Source organism: Hoplias malabaricus, chromosome 5 (assembly GCF_029633855.1).
Source record: "Hoplias malabaricus isolate fHopMal1 chromosome 5, fHopMal1.hap1, whole genome shotgun sequence".
Lineage (NCBI taxonomy): Eukaryota > Metazoa > Chordata > Actinopteri > Characiformes > Erythrinidae > Hoplias > Hoplias malabaricus.
The window spans coordinates 6288567-6314958 of record NC_089804.1 but is presented as its reverse complement, the minus strand read 5'-3'; the positions used below and the strand labels follow the sequence as shown (position 1 = coordinate 6314958).

The following is a 26392-nucleotide window of genomic DNA, read 5'->3' as shown; positions in this document are numbered from 1 at the left end:
GAGCACCCGGAGGAAACCCACGCAGACACAGGGAGAACACCACACACCTCACAGACAGTCGCCCGGAGGAAACCCACAAAGACTCAGGGAGAACACCACACTCCTCAAAGACAGTCACCCGGAGGAAACCCACACAGACACGGAGAACACCACACTCCTCACAGACAGTCACCCAGAGGAAACCCACGCTGACACAGGGAGAACACACCACACTCCTCACAGTCACCCGGAGGAAACCCACGCAGACACAGGGAGAACACACCACACTCCTCACAGACAGTCACCCGGAGGAAACCCACACAGACACAGAGAGAACACACCACAGTCCTCACAGACAGTCACCCGGAGGAAACCCACACAGACACAGGGAGAACACACCACACTCCTCACAGACAGTCACCCGGAGGAAACCCACACAGACACAGAGAGAACACACCACAGTCCTCACAGACAGTCACCCGGAGGAAACCCACACAGACACAGAGAGAACACACCACAGTCCTCACAGACAGTCACCCGGAGGAAACCCACACAGACACAGAGAGAACACACCACACTCCTCACAGACAGTTACCCGGAGGAACCCCACGCAGACACAGTACAATATAAAACAGAAAAAAAGAAGAAGATCCTTGTGGTAGACAGTTAATTAGAAAATAAATTAGCGATATAAAAACATATGTAGCTATATGAATATATATATATATGAAGCATTTAATGTTTTTAAAAATGTAACAATACCCTTGCTCCTTACATTTACATTTGACAAGCTACAAAGTGAAAGATATTTTACTATTTGAGTAAAAATGTCATACACAACATAGTTCTGATCTTTAAAGTATTATTTTTCTTTAGTTCTAGTTTAGTCTTTTTTTTTCGAGCTGAATGCCTCTTAAACATCTAATAAGTTGCTGGAGTGTGTGTGTTATATCCTCAGGGTACACAGTGGTTGAAGACAACAGTCTTCTTACGGCATCTCTCGGCTTTAAGCGTCTTCCAGAGTCTCTATTCAGGACACTCTCCTCTGACAGCTATGGTAAAGTTGTAAACTAATTTATTTTTTTGCAAACCTTCGGCCAGTGTCAGGAATGTCAGGATCAATCTGATTGTTTGGGTTTTACTAATTGGATCTTTGCAGCAGCCAGACTGCTCCATTTGTTTGCCATCAGGGAGTTAAGTGTGTGTGTGTGTGTGTGTGTGTGTGTGTGTGCTCTACTGTGTTTTGCTGCATATACACTTGTGCATATATCTCCACTATCTCCACACACATTATGTGATTGTGCCATAAACATTAAGCAGATTTGTGTGGGTGAGAGAGAGAGATGTAGAGAAAACCCCACCACACTCAGGGGACTCTATTTGCCAGTGGTTTGAATATTGATGAGCTTGCGTACAGACACTTCTGCAGTATTTTCCAAGTGGAGCAGTGCTGTGCTGTGTTTTAACTCCCTCTCTACATAATTCTAGACCTGCATCTGAAGCTCTCGCTGCCTTTGGGGTATGAGGGAAACCTACACCCCCTCCTCATCATGGTGTAAGCCCATGCTGTGTCTTTTAAAAGATAAATCTCTGTTATTACAACTGTCCTTACACTGCACTTCATTATCTCCAGTGATTAATTGACGTACAGTAATTGATTCTCTATTGGCTTTAATGAGTAAGACTATTTAGAGCTAATCCAGAGATTTTGACCTCTTTTTAAAAAATGTTAATTAATGTGTTCTCAGTCAAGAAAACATATTACTTGATGTTTTAAAGGAACACTAGGCAGTGTTTTCATCATAAAATTGCAGCTTCAAAATCATTGTGATGCTTCACTGACCTGTAACAGCGAGAATAGAGCCTTTTTTGATGCTGCTCCAAGCTCAGCACAGCAGAAATTGCACTATGTAACTTTTGGAAGAGGGTAGGAAATGATGCCTCCTTCCCTCTTCTCATTGATTTCTGTACAGTGCTGTAAAAATTATTTACACTACAGTGAGCCCCAGGAGGTCACTGAAAAAGAAAAAAAGAAAAAAAAAACTCAAGATGTACCTAGTGTTCCTTTAAATTATTGTGTTTTTTGGGTAAATATCTGCACCTCTATCCACAAACTTTGCGACAGGATCCTACCTTCCTTTGCCTTTCCTTTACTTAAAAAATAGGTTTTCAGTTCTACTGGGCCTACATTGTGTATCTCTCTCTCTCTCTCTCTCTCTCTCTCTCTCTCTCTCTCTCTCTCTCTCTCTCATAGTGATGGCAGTCCAGGCAGTCAGACGGTGACAGAGGAGTTTGCTCTGGGCTGGCCTCAGGTTCTGTCCAGTTTGCACGGAGTAGCTCTTGCCTGGGTGGACGGCAGGAGTAGAGCCTCCCGAGGCCAGAGAACCAGCGCAGTGGACCCCCGCAAGCTTGGGTCGCTCCGTATCAAAGACCAGCTGGGAGTAGTGGAGTGAGTCAGCTCAAATATGTGCGACTGTGTACAATCTTAAATTTCTCAGTTATTTGGCCTGACTCACGTGAAGGATTATCATGCAGCACCTCAGTCATTTACATCTGCAGTTGTTCAGATTTAGCTGCGGTATTTAAGATGGTTCTGGTGAAGGTTTAAAGAAGTGGGATTGTTGGATCATGAAGACGGACGTGCACATATGATCAGTGTTGGGGAGTTATGGAATACTATTCAAATTGTGTAGCGGTTTATATTTTAGCCCTTGGACCCACCTTAAATAGTGCTCTAAATACATGTAGTGACAGTTGTGTGTCTAAACTTTTGCACTACTGTCAGTTACGGAAAGGGGGAATATTGTCCTTTCTCTGTCTTTTTTTTTACCAAGCAATTCATTGAATATCTTTTATCTTTTTATACATCCAGGAAATCTCAGATTACATTTTAGGGAGTGTATTTTGTATTCAGCAGTGGAATATATTTTTAAATTAACCCTCTCAACACTGCACATGTTGTCTTTGTGCCGCTATGAGTCGCCATTTAAAGCCTGAAATAGTCAATAGTCATAGTCAATCACATTACGGGCGGCACGGTGGCTTAGTGGTGAGCACGTTCGCCTCTCAGCACTGGGATCTTGGGTTCAGACCCCATCTGGGTGGAGTTTCCATGTTCTATCTGTGTCTGCGTGGGTTTCCTCCGGGGGTTCTGGTTTCCTCCCACAGTCCAAAAACATGGAGGGTAGGTGAATTGTCTTCTCTTATAACTGTCCTGGTGTGTGAGTGAATGAGTGTGTATGTGAATGTCTGTATGTGTGAGTGAATGGCGCTGTGTCCTGGGTGAAATCCTAGTGCCCGATGCAGTCCTCCAGGTGGACGGTTGTTCCTGGTCGAGAGTACGCTGTGCGTGTTTGGCTGCCGCTTCTCAACAGTGTGTGTGTGTGTGTCTGGGGATTGAGTGTTCTGAGCAGTGTAAAGCGTCTTTGGGTGTCTAGAAAGGCGCTATATAAGTGTAACGATAGATAGATCACAAACATAGCTCAAATGTCAGATCCGTTTCCATGGGCAGAGTATGAGAGGATTAGAGAGATACAGCCAACTGTCTTGTAACATACAGCAATTTCTAGATGAAAAAAATACAGATGACAGAAATGACTGCTGTATAAAAATGCTGTTATTGAACAGTGTAAATAGTTAAGTGAGGAATGACGACTGGGTGGAGCAGTGGTTTCCAAAGGAGTTGCGGTTTTATATGAATTTCTGCATAATTTCAGTTAAACATTTTCACCAGAGAGGTCTCACAGCACGTTCTACAGCGATTAAACATGTTATTTAGTCCTTCCCTATCATAGTGTCCGAACGTCTGCCTTAGTGGTGGTTTTTACTATTTGGTGCATTATTAAATCCATCTGTTCATATACTTTCAGGTGGCTGACTCAGTTGCCGTACATTGATGGTCGAAGGATTGCTCTTTACGGGAAGGTATTTGTTTTTCCGTTTGGATTTCTGTGTGTTTCACCCATAAAGATGATGCAGATTAATATACGCTGCTGAGAATAGGTCTGGTGTAATTCTAAATGCATGTCTGATAAATGCTTTCAGTGTAATACCATCTACACTGTGCCTGATATTGTTGTCTTTAAAGGGATTTGGAGGCTATTTAGTCTTGAAGATTCTGACAGCTACTGAGCAGATGTTCAGATGCTCATCCATCATGGCCCCAATCACAGACTTCAGACTTTACAGTAAGTTACGCCACACTTCTTTTCTAAAGTGAGTTTTTTTTTTTTTACTTTGTTACATGTGTATATCTAAAATTGATTTGCGGAAGGGACTACACTTAGAGCTTTGAAAACAAGCAATTGTGTGTTCCCTCTTTAAAGAGCCTGTCAAATGTCTGCAACTGCATCTTACAACTGGAAAGTTGTAAGAATCTAAACATGATTACGTAAAATCAAGAATATTTTAATAATAACTGAACAAAAATAAGTTTTGTTGTATACTATATGTGTCCAAATCCATTTTAAATCCATTTTATGAGCCTGTGAGCTCATCCATATTCATCAGAGCAGTGTCACAATACATTGTGTGTAAATCTGAGGTGTTTGTAGATGCAGAAAACAAAATATAAATTACAAAAAAATATGAGTGAGCTGTGGATTATTATCGAAACTTACAGATCATCCATTTTGTAGGTGCTGCGTTCTCTGAGAGATATCTGGGACTCCCTGGAAAGGAAGAACACGCCTACATGGTCAGAACCAAACCCAATTACTTTTCTCACACGTGTCATGTTTAGGATTCATGAACATTAAGAATATGCTTCGCAATGGTGCAGATGTAAATAATTGTGAATGGACCGGAAGATACTTTCTAGCAAAGGGAGACACAGACACAGAGAGAACACACCACACTCCTCACAGACAGTCACCCGGAGGAAACCCACACAGACACAGAGAGAACACACCACACTCCTCACAGACAGTCACCCGGAGGAAACCCACGCAGACACAGAGAGAACACACCACACTCCTCACAGACAGTCACCCGGAGGAAACCCACACAGACACAGAGAGAACACACCACACTCCTCACAGACAGTCACCCGGAGGAAACCCACACAGACACAGAGAGAACACACCACACTCCTCACAGACAGTCACCCGGAGGAAACCCACACAGACACAGAGAGAACACACCACACTCCTCACAGACAGTCACCCGGAGGAAACCCACGCAGACACAGAGAGAACACACCACACTCCTCACAGACAGTCACCCGGAGGAAACCCACACAGACACAGGGAGAACACACCACACTCCTCACAGACAGTCACCCGGAGGAAACCCACGCAGACACAGGAAGAACACACCACACTCCTCACAGACAGTCACCCGGAGGAAACCCACACAGACACAGGGAGAACACACCACACTCCTCACAGACAGTCACCCAGAGGAAACCCACACAGACACAGAGAGAACACACCACACTCCTCACAGACAGTCACCCGGAGGAAACCCACGCAGACACAGGGAGAACACACCACACTCCTCACAGACAGTCACCAGGAGGGGGAATCAAACCCACAACCTCCAGGACCCTGCAGCTGTGTGACTGCAACACTAACCTTCTGTACCACCGTGCCGCCCTTACATTCCACTATTTCTTACACATTTAGGACTGTGCACACAGGAGGCAGATGTTGAGGATGCAGAGCTTGATTTATTTATTTTTTTTCACCACAGAATTTGTAAGCTCTTTATTCAGAAAAACGAATGAAACGTTTATAGCTCTCACTCTCTGCTCTCCAGTGGCCTACTAACATGAACAGAGAAATATTAGAAGGCCGTCATTAATCAGTCTGTTTCAATGGGACTGGCTCTCCGCCTCGAAACGGATCAATACCAGACCTCACTAATGCTTATGTGGCTGAACGCAATCAAATCCCATCACTGAAATGTTCCAGCATCCAGTGTTTGTCCTTCTCAGATGATTAGAGACTATAACAAAGAAACAAAAACCACTATGTCATTACCCTTCGTTTCAGAAGAATGTTGGATAATCAAGTGTCCACAAATGGCCTATTCTACTGATAAATGCTTTCAGTGTAATACCATTTACACTGTGCCTTAATATTGTTGTCTTTAAAGGGATTTGGAGGCTAGGGTTAGGGTTGGAGGGCGACACGGTGGTGCAGCAGGTTAGTGTCGCAGTCACACAGCTCCAGGGACCTGGAGGTTGTGGGTTCGAGCCCCACTCTGAGTGACTGTCTATGAGGAGTGTGGTGTGTTCTCCCTGTGTCTGTGTGGGTTTCCTCCGGGTGACTGTTTGTGAGGAGTGTGGTGTGTTCTCCCTGTGTCTGCGTGGGTTTCCTCCAGGTGACTGTCTGTGAGGAGTGTGGTGTGTTCTCCCCGTGTCCACGTGGGTTATATCTGGGTGACTGTTTGTGAGGAGTGTGGTGTGTTCTCCCTGTGTCTGCGTGGGTTTCCTCCGGGTGACTGTCTGTGAGGAGTGTGGTGTGTTCTCCCTGTGTCTGCGTGGGTTTCCTCCGGGTGACTGTCTGTGAGGAGTGTGGTGTGTTCTCCCTTTGTCTGTGTGGGTTTCCTCTGGGTGCTCTGGTTTCCTCCCACGCTCCAAAAACACAGGTTGGTAGGTGGATTGGTGACTCAAAAGTGTCCGTAGGTGTGAGTGTGAGTGAATGTGTGTGTGTTGCCCTGTGAAGGACTGGTGCCTTGCGCCCAATGATTCCAGGTAGGCTCTGAACCCACCGCGACCCTGAATTGGATAAGCGCTTACAGATAATGGATGGATGGGTTAGGGTTGGATACAAACCACTTCACTGAACTCGCTAAACCTCATGTTTCTCTTGGGTTTTTACAGACTGCTTCTTTACTGGAAGACGTACAGAAGTTAAAGGATGAAAACTTTCTCCTGTTGCATGGCACTGCAGATGGTAGGGTTTGTAAGGAACGTAAACTTCACGTCACATCAGTGTCAAAAGTAGACTGTGCAAAAACACCAGGTGGAAAATATCAACTTGCAAGTTTTAACATTTTGCGTGTGTAAATAACCCTCTTGTCTGTATTTACATTCTCGTTCTCGAATGGTTTTTACCCTCTTGATTTTAAAGTGTCCCTGAAGCTCCCAGGGCGCTCTCTCTCTCTCTCTCTCTCTCTCTCTCTCTCTCTGTCGTCAAGAGGATTTTCCGTGCTCATGTGTGAAATGGGTGGGTTTTTTATCAGTTTGGGGCGGGGTCTGGGCCGTTTCAACCTATTGGCTGATGTTCTCTGTCTTCCTGCCTAAAATCAACAGGGTACAAACCATTCAAGAATGAAATAAAGACAGTTAGAGAGTGAAATTATGATCAGTGTGGGTGCATTTCTTGGCTCTGTGCTCGCGAGGTTCACATTTACACAATACGAAACACTGCAGCTCTATGCTGCCAGTTGATCAATAATATATATATATATGTGTGTGTGTGTGTGTGTATGTGTGTGCAGCTCGTGTGCATTTCCAACACAGTGCAGAACTGCTGAGTCGACTGGTGAAGGTGGAGGCCAACTACACCCTGCAGCTCTACCCAGATGAGGGCCACACTTTGAGGGAAGAACGCAGCATCCAACACCTTCACCGCTCTCTCCTTCACTACCTCCAGAACTGCCTCAAACACGACCCCATGCTGGTCGCAGAGGAGGAGGAAGAGGAGGAGGAAGAAGACTGAACTTGTCTGTTATTCTGTCCTCCTCCTGCTCTCCAGAGATTCAAAGGACTAATATCTCTCTTTTCATCAGGACCCAGGATCCCGCTGACGTTGCTGTATTTTGCCAAAGGGAAGAGGAACTCTATGGCAGTGAGTCAGAATCCACCAGCCATTTACAGCAACTGAAGCTGCGCAGAGAATTCCTGCATCGTACCGTCATTTGTATGTTTTTTTTTTTTTTTTTTTAAATCATTCATTCCTAGAGTTTGGTGGAGGCCCATTGCATCGTAATACGTGCAAAAGAAGCCAATTCAATGTTCTGTATGAGTATTCATAGTGGTCCAGACAGACTCACCTCTACAATGGACAGTGTGTCTGGCATTCAGCCTCAGCTCAAGTCCTACAGTGACCCCCTATGGCAAATTAATGCCACTACAATGGACAATGACTCGAGGATCACTGGCATTAAGTCTCAGATACTCCACAGCGTTTTCTGTGTGAAATGTATTGGGACAGAAAGCTACAGCACACTGTCTGACCCTAGCACTTGCTATGCATGACAAGAGGACTGCATCGTGAAGTATAGTCTGATTTTAGCATAACCCTGAGCCAACAGCTGTTCCTCTTTGTACATGAATCAGCATAAATCACCTTAACCTTATTAGAACCTGAATAATGTACGACAGACAAATGAAGCATTGCAATGTGTGCGAATAACCCTGTATGAAAGAACCAGCGGCAACCTGTGCATCATCCTGCATGTTACGCAATGCTTTATAGATGCCTAGTTGTTTACACCTCTCAGTATGTTCCTGCTCATGCATTAATACGTCATTATACAGTGTCCATATTTTGTATTAATAGCTCTTCACTTAATGTTGTCATGCACTCGGTGGTGTTCCTGAACGAAATGTGCCAAATACCATGTGACCAAGCTTTTTTAGGTTCAACTTGAGTTATCAAACTATTATTATTATTTTCTCAATTTGTGTCCATTTACGCCCAGATGCTTTGGCGCAGTCCCTCAGTGCTGAGGCATCGTACATCAAACAGAACAATAACCATGTACTGGAGAAGGAGAAGAAATATATAGCAATAATCCTACAGTATACACAGAATGTACAAAATGTTACGGACACATTACATTACAAAACTATTGGGGCATATGTGAAATGCTCGTTATAACAGTTATAGAACATTCTGGTTCATCTGTGTACTAAAGGAACACTAGGTAATATTTTTACCTGAAATTACAGCTTCAAAATCATTGAGGTTCCTCACGGACCTGTATTAGGAACATTACAGAGCCTCTGTCTTTGCTACTCTGGGCTCATCACTGTGGAAACTGCACTATGTAACATCTAGAGGAGGGTAGATTACCATTCCAACTCTCACCCACTGTGTCTTGTTTACAGTACAGTGCTGTAAAGTGAAATACGCTCTTCAGCTGTAGGGGGCGCCCAGGAGCAAAAATACCAACTCTAACCTAGTGTTCCTGTAAAATGAAATGAAACCAATCCAAAAATACAATGCTAACTGGAGCATGTTCACCATTGGGCAGTGTTTGTTTTAATTTTACCAACTTTTTCTAATCTTCTGGAGGCTACAAGCTGATCCAGGTTTGAAAGTGGAATATTTGAATTGGAATTCTTCTGCTGTACAATTGTTGGCAGCAGGAAGACCAAGCTAGAACCAGCACACACTCACAACGCAACCAAGCTGTTTTAACAGTTAGTAAACATAAATGAACACACTCTACACAAAGACATACACTTTATTGTGGCTCACGGCTCTGTGTGATGGCCAAAGATGGGATGCTAAGGGACCTAGCCCAGTACCTGAAAAGCAGGACTAGGCTATTCTTTCTCTTCCTGGCATCTACAACAAACAGGTTTGTCCATTAGACTGCCAAATAGTGTTTACACCACACAGAATTCAGTGGCATTGTGCCCTACACCGCTCCTGTCAACACATGGCAATGCATGTTGTGTTCTAAGGCACAACTTAAAGGAACACTAAATAAGATTTTGATTTTGAAGCTGTAATTTTAAGGTGAATATATCACGTAGTGTTCCTTTACAAAACAATAAATAAAATGAGGGTGAATTTAATAGATCAGATAGTATCTATGCTCAAAAATGCTCAAATGAAATCGTTACACTCCCAGTGCATCTCTTCAGTCAAAATCTGCTCTCAGTGAACGCGTGCTCCCAAAATATCTGTAACACAACCGTCCTAGAGACTGTACGAAGACTAATAAATACACAATACTGTGATCATTCCTGGTGTTTTGTATATTTAGCATAGAGCTTCACACTGTTTCAGCCATGTCTTTTTTTTGTTTGATAATTGTACAGTACTTTCTTACAGTGATTGTGTCTATTACTGACATGTATTTGAAAATTCTTTTTGAATGTAAATTTGTGCTAAGATTGTGATGCACTGAAGAACAATGAGATGTTTCAGAATGCTCTGTCACATATATATCACTGACACAGGAAAATCCCATGTGAAACAATAATGAAACCATTGATGCCAATTGTACGTTGCATGATGTCTGCTTGGAATGAGTGTCCTTCAGCCTTGATGTGTGTTTTTAAGGACTCTTTTCCAATAAAGTCTTAAATATTTGTGTATGTTGTTCTTTTCTCTGGTCTTGATAAACGTACCGTACACGACAAATGATTAGGGATATCTAAATAGTCTAAAAGCACTTCATCACGTCATGACCTGCCGGCCCTGGGGATCAAACCAGCAACCGTGTGTTTACAAACCCAGCTCCCTAACCACAAGGCCGTGGCTGCCCACTTTAATTAGTCTGATTTATTCAGACATCGTATGTTTCACGCTGTAACCTCCGTCTGTGAAAGTACCACTCTGGACCTTGTTTGCCTGTAGTTACTCCAGAGATCACGTGTGAAAGTGGCTATAGTCACCATGTTATAACAGACACAGATGCTAGGAGAGCACACACACCTCACAGATATTGACCTCAGGTGAGGATCAAACAATGGACACGGTGTTTAAAATCACAAGTATCCACTGGTATCAGCATCACGCCCAAATCTTTTCTGCTTGGTGGTGGTCCTGACCATTGTAGAACAGTGTGAAAGGGGGCCTACAGAGTGAAAGATGAACCACAGTCTGCAATTGTCTAACTACAATGTGCTTGTGTATGGTCAGTACAACAGGGAAGAATGGACAGTGATTGTAGAAGCAAGGGGGTGGCCATGTTATAGTGTGACCAGACGTCCTCTTTTACCCGGACATATCCTCTTTTAAAGACTTAAAAAAATGTCCGGGTGGAATTTCACAAACGTCCGGCATTTTGTTTTTCTAGAGCTCACATAGAACTTCGAGAAGTTTCGTTCACAAACTAGTCCCGCCCTCCCCTACTCCGATTGGCTCGCTTGAGTGAGAAGGGGGCGTGGTGAAGTAGCCTAAAGTCTTCTGATTGGACGGTCTGACTGTAGAGCTACCGTTATTGGTCGATAACCTTCTCTGTAAACATTTAATTGGTCAGTCTGCACGTCAGTAGTCCTTGTTTACCTCAGGCAAAGCTCATGTACCTACCCTCATCTCGAGCAGCTATGCCGAAACGTAAATGTAAGTTCTCGGATGAATTAAAAAAGAAATTCCCATGTTTTGTGGAGCAAAAATAAAAACACACAAAGGTGTCCTGTTTTTCACCATCTCAGATCTGGTCACCCTACCATGTTATGATTGTTAAATAAAAAAATAATAATATACACACTTCCACCACTTAACGTCTTAGCGCTGAAATTGTTTGTTTGTTCTCTGGACTCTGGAGTCTGGCTTTAAAATTCTGTCATGATAATTTAGTATCGGCGTGTGGTATCGCAATGACAAAAGACGAGCGTTATTCACCAAGCCGTGGCTTTCTTTTTCATCAGGCACTACCTACAACCACTATTACCCGTCTGCCGTTCCACTCTCTGGCGTTTACCCAATCTCGTAAAAACGCGAAAGACTCAACAGCCAATCAGATCCCGCCTTACAGCCTCTGACCAACAGCGGCGCAGCGCGCTGTCTCCTTTTCACAAGGCCCCGTCCGCTCTACACTGCGGCTACATTTGGGCCCGAGTCCCTTCTTCAACCTTCACTGCGGCCACGGTTTCAGAGGGGCACCTTCAGCAGCTCCGCGGCGGATCCACCTCCACCGAGCTCCTGTATTAACACCCACACACAGACACCATGTCCTTCCTCACTCTCAGCAGGCTGGCCCCGAGGCTGCTCGGCTCCAAGGTAAGATACTTCGCCCAGGGCCGGTGCTCGCAGTAAAGGAGAGTCCGCGCTAACGTTAGCTCTCACCGGTTTATCCGTGAGCACCAGCTGCTAGCGCTGAGCTAGAGTCACTCTAGGGTTAATTTGCTCATAGAGTTGCTTTGTATCTAACACATTATACCAGCTCCTTGGTTACGGCCGTATACGGGCCTCAGTGTTGGTTCCAGAGCCGCCTTCCCCGTCCCCGTCAGCCGAGGAGCGGTTAACGGAGAAGGGTGACTTCGTCTTTTGAGCGCTCCGTGTTAGCTGCTTAGCTTCCAGCCGGCAACGTTATAGCACTATTGTGGGAGGCGAAGCTGCCAGGGCTTTTCTCTCTGGTCCTCCGCTTTGGCTTTAAATAAGAAGCAGGCTTTTAACCTTCAGCTGGGGCGTAGCAGACTAGCCTCTAACTCTGTTAACCGTTAATGTTTGTGTTGTAGTGAGACGTTAACTTCACTCTCCCGCTCTCGAGTTAGCCGACGTTAACGTTACTCGGCCTTCGCCGCTCTCACGTCCTGTAATGTTAACTCTAGTTCTCTCAGGGAGTGAGGGGTGGGGGTGGGTCACACGTAAACCCCACATTTATCCTTTTGGGGTGCAATTCTTTGAGTATTTACGCCTGTAACGTTAGTAGTAAGTTCTTATGAAGGCCACTGATATGACCTTCAGAACACTTTATTTCCCTATTGCTTCTTTGAGGTGTTTTATCTCCTGTCCAGTTCAACTACACCTCGTCCCCCTCAGAGCCGTAATACAGCTGTTATTCAGTGCACAACTCTTACCTCCTGCTCTGTAATTTAAGTCAGTGTTATGTTGTGCCAGAACAGTCATACTTCCCTGGCACAGTGAGTATAACATATGGATCCAGTGATTGTATTCTTTCTTCTTCTCCTCCTTTCACTGAAATAAACGTGCATGCCATTTGCTGAACGTTTAGTGGACGTTACATTCGATCTGGAGCTAAGCTGTCACTAGGGAAAGCAAATCCACAGAGAAATGTCTGTTTAAGATATTTAGAAAAACTTTCCCCTCAAACTGACTGTTTAAAACGTTATTGAACTCTTAAAGGATTACTCCTACACAGTTTAGAGGAAGTCTACGTGAAAATGGTGGAGTAATCCCTTTTTTGTCGCAGCAGTGAAAGGGCATTTCTGATCTGAGCTGCCAAACAACAACAGCCGAGCGCTCGTGCTTCTCGTCTGCCTTAGTGTAGTTAAACAGACCGCTGATTTACTGTCAGGATGACGGCATCTTAAGTGACTGTGTCCTTATCTTGTGTAAAGTTTCTGAACTTTGTACATTGTGAAAGCTGACTGAGAGTGCGGGGTCTGAATATTAAGAACTACTACACCAGTTATACAAAGAGCGGTCCGTCCCTTAAAGGATTACGCGACAAAGCGTATCATCTCCATTTTTGTCAATTTGTCCGCATCGTTGGAACACGGCGACTAATGAATGGACTAATAGGATTGCTCCAAAATTACTTGGAATACAATCTTTCATTGACTTCTAATGAAAGTTAAGAAGGATTTCCCCTTCTCCTGTTAAGCTACTATTTTGGGGATGCATGTTTTTCTTTGGATGACTTTGATATCTTTCACAGTGCTGTACAACTGGTTTGGGAAAGACCTTTTTTAAATATTTGAAATTGGTATATTTTCTGTACCTTGTGTGTTATTACAATTGAATTTAAATGTTGGTGCAGTGGAGGAACTTGTGTTTAACTTTTAATTAACTTGTAATTAAATGCCGACCGTGGCCACATTGGCCTTCAGAACCTGTCTGGGTGGAACTAGTACAGAGAAAAGAGTTGTTTTTGACTTTGAAGAGGCTGGTGGCGTGCAAATTTGTGTTGCTTACTTTTGTTTTGTGGAAAAAAATACCACTCTTCGAGATTCATGTCGCGTAGAACCATCCTCTTTTTCAGGTTAACCTGACCCTTGTCAAACTGTGTTTTGCACGTTTGCATTTTTATTAGAACCATACTCCTGCTGAATCCATAATAAACTTAACACAGCTGTGTATTTGCTTCTTAAATGTCCCCATTCTCTTCAAAACGAAGAATGGTTTCTCATAGTTATTTAAATCGTCCTGAGCCCTCAGTGAATCTGGTGTCCATCTTGAACGTCACCACACCTCACCTCGTAGCTCAGTGGCAGGACTGTAAGCTCTGTAGGAATGTCCTTCTGTTTGGGCCGTACCTCTGTCTTGCCATGAATAGAGCACGCTTTTTTAGCAGAAGTGAGTCAAAGGTCACTGAGAATGTAAGTGACAGCCCCTGACCGACCGTTGGCTCTTTAAGTATATAAGTCGGACATAGTTTTCATTCTGTTTGAGCCCCCTTTTTACCTAGAAGGGTTTTTCAAGGTCACTGTAGCTTGGAAAGTAATCCTGCTGTGATAAGACTAGGGTGATGTAATTATGTCTTGCCTCTGCTTGTAGATAAAGTATTATTAATAAAGGTTTGGGTGAAGAGCAGGGCTATTGACCCTAGAAGAGGTTGGGAGGTGATATCTCAACTCTGAATAGAAGTTGGCATGAGGTTATTGTCCAAATAATTTTTCAAATAAAAATGTTCATTATGTTTATTATTATAATCATAGGCTACTGTGCTTTTGCTTGGCCTAGCAATCTTGAAAGGTTTTAAACTTTGAGTAGAGGAGTGAACTGAAGCAGCCATGCCTCATGCCCATTACATAATCTCCTTCTGCTCCAGTGCAGTCTCAATATCTGCTGGGAGCAGCCTCCTCTTCATTAGAAAGTTGGGGTAATTTGAGTCTAGTGGAGTGATGGGCGAACGGCGATTTATGGCATGGAATGTTGCTTGGCGAAATTGACCTGAGAGAAAGACTCTCTCTGGTTTTGCTTCAGTTTTTTTTTGTTTTGTTTTTTTAGACGGACATGGGCTATTGTTTGCCTCAAAAGTGAAGCGTGTGCGTAGCAGCACCGCGGTACTCTTTATGTACAGGTTTGTTTGTGTTCAGCCTCCTGACTTGGGGCGGTATGGGTGCTGGGTATAGAGCTGCAGAGCCCTAACTTGTCACAGCTACCACAGAAGGAATACTGGCCTGTGTTCAGGAACGTAGTACCCTTCTGGCCTCAGTCCTTCCAGTTGTTGTGCAGTCTTTCCCTTGGGGGAGCCGGGCCATATCTGTATTGTTACTCTATCTGGATTTTGAGATTTTCTTGGGGGGTGATATTCCACAAAGCAAGATTTCTCATTTAACTAGATAAACCCTAGTTTGGGGAATGTCCCTTGGCTATTTTCCTATTGGACAGGCTTAACTCTGGGCTTAGTCTAACTGGCTGAAACAGAGAGATCCTGTTTTGTGGAATGCCCACCTGAAGTTCCTGACAAAATACATGACATGGACCCCAAAGAAAGAAAAAAATCAGTGTTTCTCCCTCATTCTCCTTTGCAGTTCTTAATGGTGGAGTTCAGAACAGATCCACGCCACTCCCTCTGGGGGAACATTTTAATACTATTTAAGCATTGATCTTTAAAATTGTATTCTTTGTAAACATATTTGATTAATGTGTGCCTACTGTACTGCTAAAGGTTTGTGTTTAAAATGCAGTGACTAACTATTGTTCTTTGTGGTTTCCCCTCTGTTTTGAATGCTGTTGTTGTTGTTATTGGTTGAAGTGGCAGATGAAAGTATCTTCTGCTCTTCTTACAGTTAATCAGGGGCATATTTGTTAGCTGAAGTGTCAGATATGGGTGGGGTGGGGATTGCAAAATGAATGTTGCACTCTTTTATAGCCATTAATCTGATGACTCATTTCTGGTAACGTGGTATTGAGTGTGACATTCATGCTTTTTACTCGTGTTAAGGTTTTTCTTACAGGCATTTATAAGTATTTTTGCTTCTTTATTTGTCTGTTTTCAGCTGCTCTACTTTTAATAAAGATTTGAGAATGTCTTTTAGGATCCCTATGGGGTGCTCTTTCATTAAGTGGCCTCATACCTACTTTATTTCATGTTTCATTTTGCAAAATTCATCTAGCCGTATGTTCCTAATCCGTATATTCTCTTCTCTTCCAGAATGCAGCATGTGTTGTTGTGGCTGCTAGAAATTCTAGTGCAGCAACAGTAAGTATCTACACACAGTTCTGTAGTAGCTAATTGATTTTTGCTGTCACCACCCTATCTTTTTAACTTCCTCTGATATAATTGTTTTTTCTTTTCATCATATTATCTCACTTCCAGTGAACCTTTGTCTCTCCTCTTGTCACATGACTTTAGAGCAGTTTGTGGCGGTGAAGGTTCATACCCTTATTGACGCTATCTTTAAAAAAAAAAAAAAAAATGCAGGAGCTTTAAAGTGGATTTCCTTGTTGCACTTTTCCTAGGTTCTCCACAGGTTTAGTTCCATGTTTATAATCTTTTTTAGACTGTGCCCTGATCACTTTTTACTTTTGACGTTTGCAGAATTTAAAAGACGTGCTGTCAGATCTCATCCCCAAAGAACAGAACAGGATCAAGAACTTCAAACAACAGTACGGCAAAAACAACATCGGCCAGGTCACTGTGGATATGGTGAGTCTTTGTTTCGTTCTTTCTTTATAAAAATGAGTTCACTTTACGCAGATGTTTTGAGCTTGAGTTTTCCAGCACTTTCTGTGGAAACAAACATCTTTTTCATTATTAATTTACTTTAACAATTTTTATAAAAGTGTCTAATTTTAAATTATAATATTTAAGCTGTATGTCATTCACACCCCAGGACAGTCGGACAGTTATGTTATTTCTATTTTAATTTTGCGAGGGTGATCATTAGACTCTGTGTCTTATTTTCTGGCCCTTGTTTGAACTTTGGGCTTTGGCTATAGTTTAGAGCCTAGGGCAGAATATGTGGCCTTTCCTGCTGTAGTTCTCTGATTGGCTACCTTGTCTTTTCAAGGACCTTATGGTCATGGTGTGATGTCACCTCATAGATGGCTTCTGCTGAGTCATGTGGGTTGCTATTTTTGTCCTTTAATGTTATTTATTTTTATTTTTTCCAGCTTGTTATCAGTGAAACCTACTTATAACTTACTCTCCCTCCATAACTGCTGCATTCCTATATAAATTCATTACACTTTGATATTGTTGTACTGAACTATGAGTACCACGATGTATTTAATTGTTTTGAAAGTATATTTAGAGCCACTGTGGTTTAATATCATCCTGTTTGTCTCACCTTGTCCACTATATTAATACGAATACGTTGGAACACTAATAATGGCAGAGGCCTATGTTGAGTACCTGTATAAAATATGAATGTTGTTCTGTATGTTTTTACTCAACAGGTTTATGGAGGAATGAGGGGTATGAAAGGCCTAGTTTATGAGACCTCTGTACTCGACCCTGATGAGGTAAGTGTCATGTTGTAAACTCATGAGACGTTTACGTAATCTTTATAAAACTAATCAGTGTAGGTCTTTAACCTGCGGAGATGTTACTAGCCTCACACAGGTACGTCACGACTCACTGAACCTGTGTATTTGTTTACCTGTGTCTTCCAGGGCATCCGTTTTCGCGGCTACAGCATTCCAGAGTGTCAACAGCTGTTGCCAAAGGCTGTGGGAGGCGAGGAGCCACTGCCCGAGGGGCTCTTTTGGCTTTTGATCACAGGGAAAGTTCCCACTGAAGAACAGGTAAAAAGGATAAAAATTAATGAATAACCCGTATACACACGTACAGGGCGTGCTCATGTGACGACTTTTTTATAGGAACCTCAAACACACGCATAGGTCCCCTGTATTGTAAATAAATTAGCCTCCACTTCCAACGCTCAAACTAGAATCAGTACAGTTCAAATTCACTTCAGGATATCCATTGAAAACGAATGAATCTCTCATACTAAACAGCTATTTTAAATCCTTTATTGCTGCCTGCTGTGATGAACTGATACATTTAATGCGCTGTAAGATTTAAGAAACACACCTGTGAATTTTGCTGCACGTGGTTATTAACTCAGACGCAAGTCTTACAAAAAGCAATGCTGCAAACTACACTTTTAGATGTTTATTCTGTACTTAAAAGAATAGAAAATAGACTTTGGTTGTTGTGTTTTTATGGTTGCACTATGGCAGGGTTGTGGATGTTTGAAGAAAGCTTTCCCCGTCCTAAAACTGGCTGGACAGCATGTTTGCTGCATGCACATCCTTAGTGGCTGGAGTGTATTTATTCCAGGGGCCTTATCTCTTCTGACCTTATGTGATTATGAGATTAGCTATGACTCTGCAGGTCTGGGCTGCATTACTGCATTGCTGTAGGGAGCAGAAATACTGCATGAATTATGCATGATTAAGGTTAACAGGGTTACTGTCAAACAAGGTTTTCCTCTGGATGGGATCCACTATGATTCATATTGTCATCTAAATCAATGACGGATGGATGGATGCATGGAGGCCTTTATTCTCTTGGACTGGTTGAAAGGAAAAGGAAAGTAGCCCACAACTGTATTGTCAGTTGAAACAATGAGACGGGGACAGCAAGAATGGGCAAAAGTTCTACCTACAAAAAACAATTTGTATCTTCAATTCCCAGATTAAAAAGTATAATTAAAAGTAAAGGTGATGTGCGCTGGTGGTAAACATGCCTCTCTCCGAGCTTTTTATTTTAATTAAGTGTGCTGTGGGCATCAATTCCTACATGTTTTTATTTAAGGAACTAAGTTAATTTGCCATTAAAAACACAATCTTTTCGATGCCCTTTTGTGTGCTGTGTAAAGGTAAGTGAATTAACAAACTACAGATTTTAATTGCGTTTTTAGTAAGTATCCCACCTTTTCTTGAAATGGCGATTGTATATTTCACTTCAAATGTAGGGCAACACTAAATCAGATGATGATTTTTTTCCTTCAGTGTAATAGTGTTTATTTGTTTAGCCCTAGTAGTTTGTGTTAATGCAGCTAACCATGCATCCCCGGTGTTGTCCCCTGCAGGTGAACTGGTTGTCTAAGGAATGGGCCAAGAGGGCGGCTCTCCCCTCTCATGTAGTCACCATGCTGGATAACTTCCCCACCAACCTACATCCCATGTCGCAATTTAGCGCCGCCATCACTGCCCTGAACAGCGAAAGCAGCTTTGCCCGGGCGTACTCTGAAGGAGTTCACAAGGGCAAGTACTGGGAGGTGAGACATTTTGAGTTGAATTTAATGAAAATTTAGTCTGTGACATGGAAACTATGAAGCCCATATTACAGCAGATGAGGTAAATGTGTTTTTGCCTCAACGCACACTTGATGTTCACTGTACACTCTCATCTCTCATCTAAATCATTATAGCTGTTTCACCTGGTGTGTGACACATCTCCCCATTGCTCAGTTACCACGTATATAAGAAAACTAGCAGCGGTGTTCCAAACTTATATTGTTGCTGTTAGCTGTCTTCATATGTCCTCTACATAAAGTTTAGTTAACTATTTAACAGACAGGGATTTTTCCTCACCTCCTCCAGGAAAAGTAACAATTGTGTTTAATGTGAAATAAGTATTAATTTTTGGAAAAACATAAATTGTGTTGTTTCTTCTTAAGGCTGAAGCTTTGGTAGTGGAAATGTAAGATTAACGTAGTTGGATTATAATTGTATCAGTAGTGTCCATCAGTTTTAAAACGTTTCTGTGTTAATATTGACATCTGTCTCCGATCTGATGTTAAATCTGGGCGATTTGAACTAACAGGCTTTGTTCTCCCTGAAATCTTTTCTGGTTTAGTTTGTGTATGAAGACTCCATGGACTTGATCGCCAAGCTTCCTTGCGTTGCTGCTAAAATCTACCGCAACCTCTACCGTGAGGGCAGCAGCATTGGCGCCATTGACTCCAACCTGGATTGGTCTCACAATTTTACCAACATGTTGGGCTACAACGACCCCCAGTTTGTTGAGCTCATGAGGCTCTACCTCACCATCCACAGGTAACAACTCTTTAAGGCATTTAACAAGCTTATAGCTGTTTTTAAACCATAATAAAATGAAAACTAATATTGAGTGTAGTGCTGTATATTGTGATCAGTACACATTGCCATGTGCTAAATGCTTCAGTGTGTCAGTCATTATATTATGCACCAGTCATTATATTATATTTAAATTCAATTTATTTAAAGTTTAACAAATTACTGTGAATAGTGTAGATGTTGTGTTCTGGCCGTACAAGCTGGTCTTTCCCTTTGGGAGGAGGAATGACTTGGACTAAGATGGAATTGTTTTAATGGAGAAATCTCATTGGCACAGATGAGTGCCAGCACACAGACTTGGCTTTTACTTCGGGAAGAAAAGCACCTTACAGCCCCCTCATACTAATGTCATGTGTGAATAGAGCCGGTAATGTACCGGAGTATGATGCCGTGCCTCACGGGTGCTGCCCCATGCCTAAAACACCAGACATTTACAACTCTGAGAGCACATCTGACACTGAAAATCTCCAAATGTACAATACATGTGTGAAAAGACAACTCTGGAAAACATCTAGACCTAATGCTCCATAATTCATATGTGAAAATGTCTTTAGAGAAACCAAAATGCCTGCTGCGTGCAGTGTCTGTTGCCTGATCTAGTTTCTAACGATGACTCATTAGAAAACAATTTTTCCTCCCAAATACTGATGATAATTTTTTTCCAAGCTTTGGAAGTGATCCTCCTTTCTTTGGCAAACCATGACATTGTAGGTGGGCAGAGAAATGGAAGGAGAAGCGCAAACTTAGGTTTTAAAACCTCCCTCCCTCCCACTACTTAATGTTAAATGGTTGACATTTTTGTCAACGGCCATGTTTTCTTCAGTGCTTTATTGAAGATTCGCTTCAGAAAAGCACAAGGGTTTTCGTTTTCATTTAAAGGGTCACCTGTATTAATTATTCTGTTATTATGAATACTATATTTTATATTAATATGTGTGTTTGTGTTTTTCTCTCTGGTTCAGTGACCATGAGGGTGGCAATGTCAGCGCCCACACCAGCCACCTTGTGGGCAGTGCGCTCTCTGACCCCTACCTCTCCTTCAGTGCAGCTATGAATGGCCTGGCTGGACCCTTGCACGGACTAGCAAACCAGGTACACACACTTGACTGAGACTCTAAACTGACAGGTCTCTCAGATGTCTGTTTCTGGTACATATTAAATATGAAACATACAGTTCACACTTTCCTCAGATTAACCAAATTTAGCTAAAAGAGAAAATATTCAGGTTGCCTTTTTTGGTACTCACTGTGGCAAATGTGCAGCCAAATATGCATGATATTCTTAGTCAAATATTTGTTTTTATCTTCAGTGGTGCAGCATTTAGGAGCTAAATTGTAACCGATCCTCTCTTTTTAAATAAAAATCTAAATTTGCATAAAACATTCCTGTATAAACGCACAAATGATGTAGTACTGTTTAGTCCAGTGGATCAGATACAGACTGAACCTCTGCTTTTGCTAGCTTTAACATCAACAACTTTTGGATAAGAATTTATACCATGGAGATTTTGTGGGCGGTGCCTGCTGCATGCTCATGTCTAAAAGCCGATTCAAAGAAACTATACAAAGTTGTTCTCATTAGCTGTGTGTTCAATCAAAACAAACGTTTGCAAACGTTGCGATTGGAGGAGGGGGTTGGGGTGTGAAATGAGTCGATGTATCTGTCCATTAGACTTTTGGGAATAAACTTCAGAAGGCACAGGCTCCCGTCAAAACGAGATGGAGAGAATCGAGTGGGGATTTGCTTTGATCAGAATTGTTTTTGCAGCCGTTTTAATATCAAAAATACACTTCAGAAAGTTGATATAATATGTATTGGAGCTTCAGTGTGGTTTCTGTCATAGAACTAGTCCTTAATGATTTGGCAGGAATGCATGTAAATGCTGTGTATATGTGTACAGTCTAAAATGAGAAACTCGGGTGGTGTTAGTATGAAAACAGATGTCATGAAGTATTTATAGTAGAAAAGGAAGAAGAGTCCAGAGGAGTCTGTTAAAAGCCTGTGGTCATGGGGTCAGTCCAGGGCACACTGTGCCGCATGCGCAGTAGGTGTGAACCAGCCAAAATGTTATTGTTTATTCAAAAAACCCTTTTTCAATCCTTCATTTGCGCTTTAGTGATTGTCTAACTTTCCTCCTCGTTCTGACATGAAGCACTTTTTAAAAATATATTTGGGAGGTTTTATTTTTTTGAGGGCTTCAGGTTTTTAACACACGTTTTAATAATTCGCAAAAACTACGTGGATGGAAACTGCTAATGAAAAATATTAGTGGAAATGTTCAAGATCTAAGCCATAAGCCCATTCCATCCTCGTTATGACTCTCAGGTAGGGCTGCAACTAACGATTATTTTGATAATCGATTAATCTGTTGATTATTATTATTTTTTTTTTTTTCGATTAATCGATTATTAATCTGATAAAAAGGAAAACAAGCCAAACTTGATTTCCAGCATTTTATTTAATAAACCAAACTGTCTTTGTACAAAACTTGTTTCCAACAACTCACCTAAAAAAATAAATGTGTGCTACATTGAGTACAAAAAAATAAATAATTTTACAGCAGCAGAATCAATGTAAAGAAACACACAAAATCTTTTTTTATAACGTGCAACCAGCATTTCTTTATATTGTTTTGTTAAACAAAATCCTATTCAAGTATTGAATTTACAGACGGTGAACAGTTTAAATGTCTTTTTAAAGTTAATAATTATTGATCTAAAATGCAGACAACAATGCAGGCAAATTGAAATGACATAAATGGATATTGGGTGATGCCGCCATGTGCTGAGAATAAAAGGGAAATTCAACTAACACACATGATCAGATATGGTTAAGATATTTTAGAGAACTAATGTTGTAATTGTATAAGGAACACACAACCTGCCATTATTAAAAAATAGTGTTTACATGAAGAATTAACCCAACCATTACATTTTATATTTATCAATATTTAATAACACAACAGTGTATGTAATGTAAATATACACTTGGCTGTGATACTCAAAACACTAACACGGGGAGTGACGTGCTAAGGCTTGTTCGCTAAACGCGAGTGTAATATCAATTTACTAAGAAAAACAAATGTTGTTTAACTACTCTAGCAGGCTCTAGTAACAATGAGTGAGAGAAAAAGTAGAATTAACTTACTATACTTAATCTCTTTCACACACAGCTCCAACAGGCTTCCTGTTCAGATGCTTGTGCAGTGATGTTGTGCTGCCGTGCCATGCAGTGATCAGCTGTGCACATTTTGCACCTAACGCTGTTCTCTGAAGGCGTTAATGTAAAGTGCTCCCATACCTTTGATGACTTGTAACACACAGGTTAGATTCAAGCCTCTAATTTTAGTTGGCTTTTGTTTTGAAGCATTTCCCCTTGTGCTCCACAGGAAGTGTTGGTGTGGCTGACAGCGCTGCAGAAGGAGCTGGGAGGTGAAGTGTCCGATGAGAAGATGAGGGATTACATCTGGAACACGCTGAAATCAGGCAGAGTAAGGACAAAGCCGTGTAGTCGTTACATCTCCGATTTTAATAATAATGAAAAAAAATCAGTGGCCCAAAAGGTAAAGATTTATATTTTTCTCCATTTTCTTTTTGTGACCCAGGTGGTGCCTGGCTATGGACATGCTGTTCTGAGGAAGACGGATCCCCGTTACACGTGCCAGCGCGAGTTTGCCCTCAAGCATCTTCCTAATGACCCCATGTTCAAGCTGGTGTCTCAGCTCTACAAGATCGTGCCCAACGTGCTGCTTGAGCAGGGCAAGGCCAAGAACCCATGGCCCAACGTTGATGCTCACAGTGGAGTGCTACTACAGGTAAGTCCCTGACGTTTCAGAGAGACCTGCATTGTCTCCAGTAAAGAGATTTTATTTATTTTGGAGCATTGTTTTTGGTCCAGTCTTCATTTAAAGTTCACAAGGACAATGCAGGAAAACATAGAATTTATTTACATAAACTATAACCTATATTATATATTATTATAAACATCCATATTTTTAAATGATACCCATATGTAGGATACACAATTGGCTAATTCTTGGGTGTGTTTCATTTATTTATGTATTTATTTATTTGCAGTACTATGGCATGACTGAAATGAACTACTACACGGTGCTGTTCGGCGTGTCCCGGGCCCTGGGGGTCCTAGCTCAGCTGGTGTGGAGCAGAGCACTGGGCTTCCCTCTGGAACGTCCCAAGTCCATGAGCACAGACGGACTTATGGCTCTTGTGGGAGCCAAGTCAGGCTAGAGGAACCAGGCTAGGCTACGGGAGCAGAGGCGATGCTAAGCTAACTAAATTAGAAACGAGACCCGGGGCCGAGGGATTCGAAGAGACAGTACACTTTTAAACTACACCTGAAAAAGGAAGTAAGAGCCACCTTTATTCAGTAATATTAATCTTGATCTTGAACATCCCAAAACACACTTCCACAACTCCTAACCCTGCAGAGAAGAGAGGGGGAATAGACAAAACTTAACACCTGTTTTAGACATTTTGCAGATTTTGTAAAAGTGCTTGTTGTCCCTGACCTCCTCCTCTCATGTCCTACATCAATACATTATTTTCTTTTTTGTTAAGTACGCCAGTTCACTGATCGTTACAGTCATTACCACATACAAGGAAGGGGGAGCTTTACAGATCAACACTCTCATAGTAGCATTAGTTATTTACTATTTACGGCTTCTTTTGCATTATGTGTAAAAGGCCCTTTACAGGAATAAACCAACAAGAGACACCATGCGTTCCTCAGCTTTAGTAGCGCTTGGCTAAGTATGATTTTATTTTTATTTTATATTTTTCTCCCCCCTTTTCCATACGTTAGTCATTCGACCAGACACCCCCCCTTCACCAATATTAATATCAGAACGTTTCTCCCTAAAAACACTCCAGATGACAATAAGGTCCTCCCTAAATTCAACTCAGTTCATTAATGAGCAACCAATTCAGTTAGGAATAGATCTGTTAAAAGGGTACTGCCCCTTTAAATTCATGAATTTCCTGAACCACTCTCTGACTTCAACCAGTCGAATTGTTTTAAGAGCGCTCTGGCTTTCCCTCTTTTTTTCCCCTTTTAATTTATCATCTGTGTTTTTACTTCAAATTGGTGTCTCTCTCTCTCTCCCTCTCCATTTTGAAAGTAGATATTTTAGGAAGATCGAATGCAGAACAGTGCGATGGAACCAAGAGATTTAAACTTGACTGTGATTGTACTGAACTGTTGGTTTGTACCCATCCATTAACACTTAAGATCAGCGTCGAGAGCAAGCTAAAGACTGAGCAGTCAGTGCTTTCAGTGTTAAAGGCCAGATTTTTTTTTTTTTTCTTTTAAATTAATGCCTGTTAATACGGAAGCGTTTCAGTGATCTGCTACTCCAAAATAAGCACTTGCTGGTTTGGAACCCTCAAATTGCTAGTTTTGTTTTCATTTTTTTAGGTGTAGGAAAACCCCTGGTTTGATTTTAGTGTCCTTATCATCGGTAGAGTTTTGAGTTCTTGTACAGTTCTTGTACAAAAGGAAATCGCTAATTTTGTGAGTACATAATTTGTGATTTTATTTATGTTTTGTAAATATTTAGCTTGAATGTATGAGCTCTGCTTTAAATAATCTCACTAGATCAACGTTTGGGTGTCGTGCTCTTAACCCTGGAGCACCCAGTAACCACTCTTTTACACCTTCTTATTTTGTCAGATTCTTCCATTTAATACCAGTTCAACACATGCTCCTGCTTGTAAATAAAACCACGTTGTCTATAGGGTTGTGTTTGTCTTCTGGGTTGGCACAGGCTGGTCCTGCTTTGTTTTATGCTTGCTCTCAGGTGGTCGCTGGTTTGAATCTGTAGCAGCTCATTTGTCGAACGACAGGTCCATAAACACTCCGTGTACAACGTGGGGACTCGTCCCCCATCTGAATTTCCCTTTCTGGCTAATTATAATTCACGAGGTATTTTCAGTCATCAGTGTTGAATGCGTTTCTCCCGTAGATCTGTTGTTTCTCGTTGTGTGCTGTTTTAGGATGTTTTCAAATGGTGAGGGACAAGAACGGTCAGAGAGAACATGAATTGGTTGAAGTCAGCGTGAACCAGAGAAGGTAGAGGAACCAGTGAATGGGGTCACGTGGGTCAAATGGGAACGAGATGCTTAGATGAACAAAAACAAAAACTTAACAAAAAAGGAAAACCAATAAATGTTTTTAACAAAATGATTCTCTGAGCCTTTATTTCCGTAATCCATTCAAGTAATGAACCCCTATCAAGGTTAAACCCCTCAGTGTCGGGACTGAGAACAGTCCGCCGACCAAAAACATCCAGCCGACAGCGTCCTGTGTCACTGATGAAGGACTAGAGGACAAGCGACACACACTGTGCAGCGACAGATGAGCTACTGTCTCTGACTCTACATCTACAAGGTGGACCAACGAGGGAGGAGTGTCTCACAGAGTGGACAGAGAGTGGACACAGGGTTTAAAAACTCCAGCAGCACTGCTGTGTCTGATCCACTCTACACCAGCACAACACACACTAACACACCACCACCACGTCAGTGT

At 41.9% G+C, this 26392-nt stretch overlaps 2 protein-coding genes across 2 annotated transcripts in view; both read left to right on the top strand.

Moving 5' to 3' along the window:
* The window catches only part of LOC136696725 (inactive dipeptidyl peptidase 10), a 75227-nt gene extending 65025 nt beyond the window's left edge, over positions 1–10202 (top strand). The window contains exons 18-25 of the mRNA XM_066671368.1: positions 938–1036; positions 1468–1534; positions 2234–2428; positions 3849–3903; positions 4067–4166; positions 4617–4675; positions 6806–6878; positions 7426–10202. Of these exons, the coding sequence (XP_066527465.1) occupies positions 938–1036; positions 1468–1534; positions 2234–2428; positions 3849–3903; positions 4067–4166; positions 4617–4675; positions 6806–6878; positions 7426–7646 (869 nt within the window). The 3' untranslated portion in view covers positions 7647–10202. The remainder of the gene's footprint in view (positions 1–937; positions 1037–1467; positions 1535–2233; positions 2429–3848; positions 3904–4066; positions 4167–4616; positions 4676–6805; positions 6879–7425) is intronic.
* Positions 10203–11669: 1467 nt separating this feature from the next.
* Positions 11670–26048, top strand: cs (citrate synthase). Its single transcript, XM_066671788.1, has 11 exons — positions 11670–11891; positions 15955–16002; positions 16342–16449; positions 17202–17267; positions 17418–17549; positions 18842–19030; positions 19611–19810; positions 20812–20941; positions 23238–23339; positions 23454–23663; positions 23926–26048. Exons 1-11 carry the CDS (start codon positions 11841–11843, stop codon positions 24094–24096), a joined length of 1407 nt encoding a protein of 468 aa, XP_066527885.1. The 5' UTR covers positions 11670–11840; the 3' UTR covers positions 24097–26048.
* The last annotated feature ends 344 nt before the right edge of the window (positions 26049–26392 follow it).

What these genes read in the sequence shown, in the direction of transcription:
- cs (XM_066671788.1), top strand. Translation starts at nt 11,841, where the DNA reads ATGTCCTTCCTCACTCTCAGCAGGCTGGCCCCGAGGCTGCTCGGCTCC. An exon ending in GCCAGGTCACTGTGGATATG is followed by an intron (nt 16,450 to 17,201) that starts GTGAGTCTTTGT and finishes TTTACTCAACAG; the next exon opens with GTTTATGGAGGAATGAGGGG. An exon ending in CTCTACCTCACCATCCACAG is followed by an intron (nt 19,811 to 20,811) that starts GTAACAACTCTT and finishes TCTCTGGTTCAG; the next exon opens with TGACCATGAGGGTGGCAATG.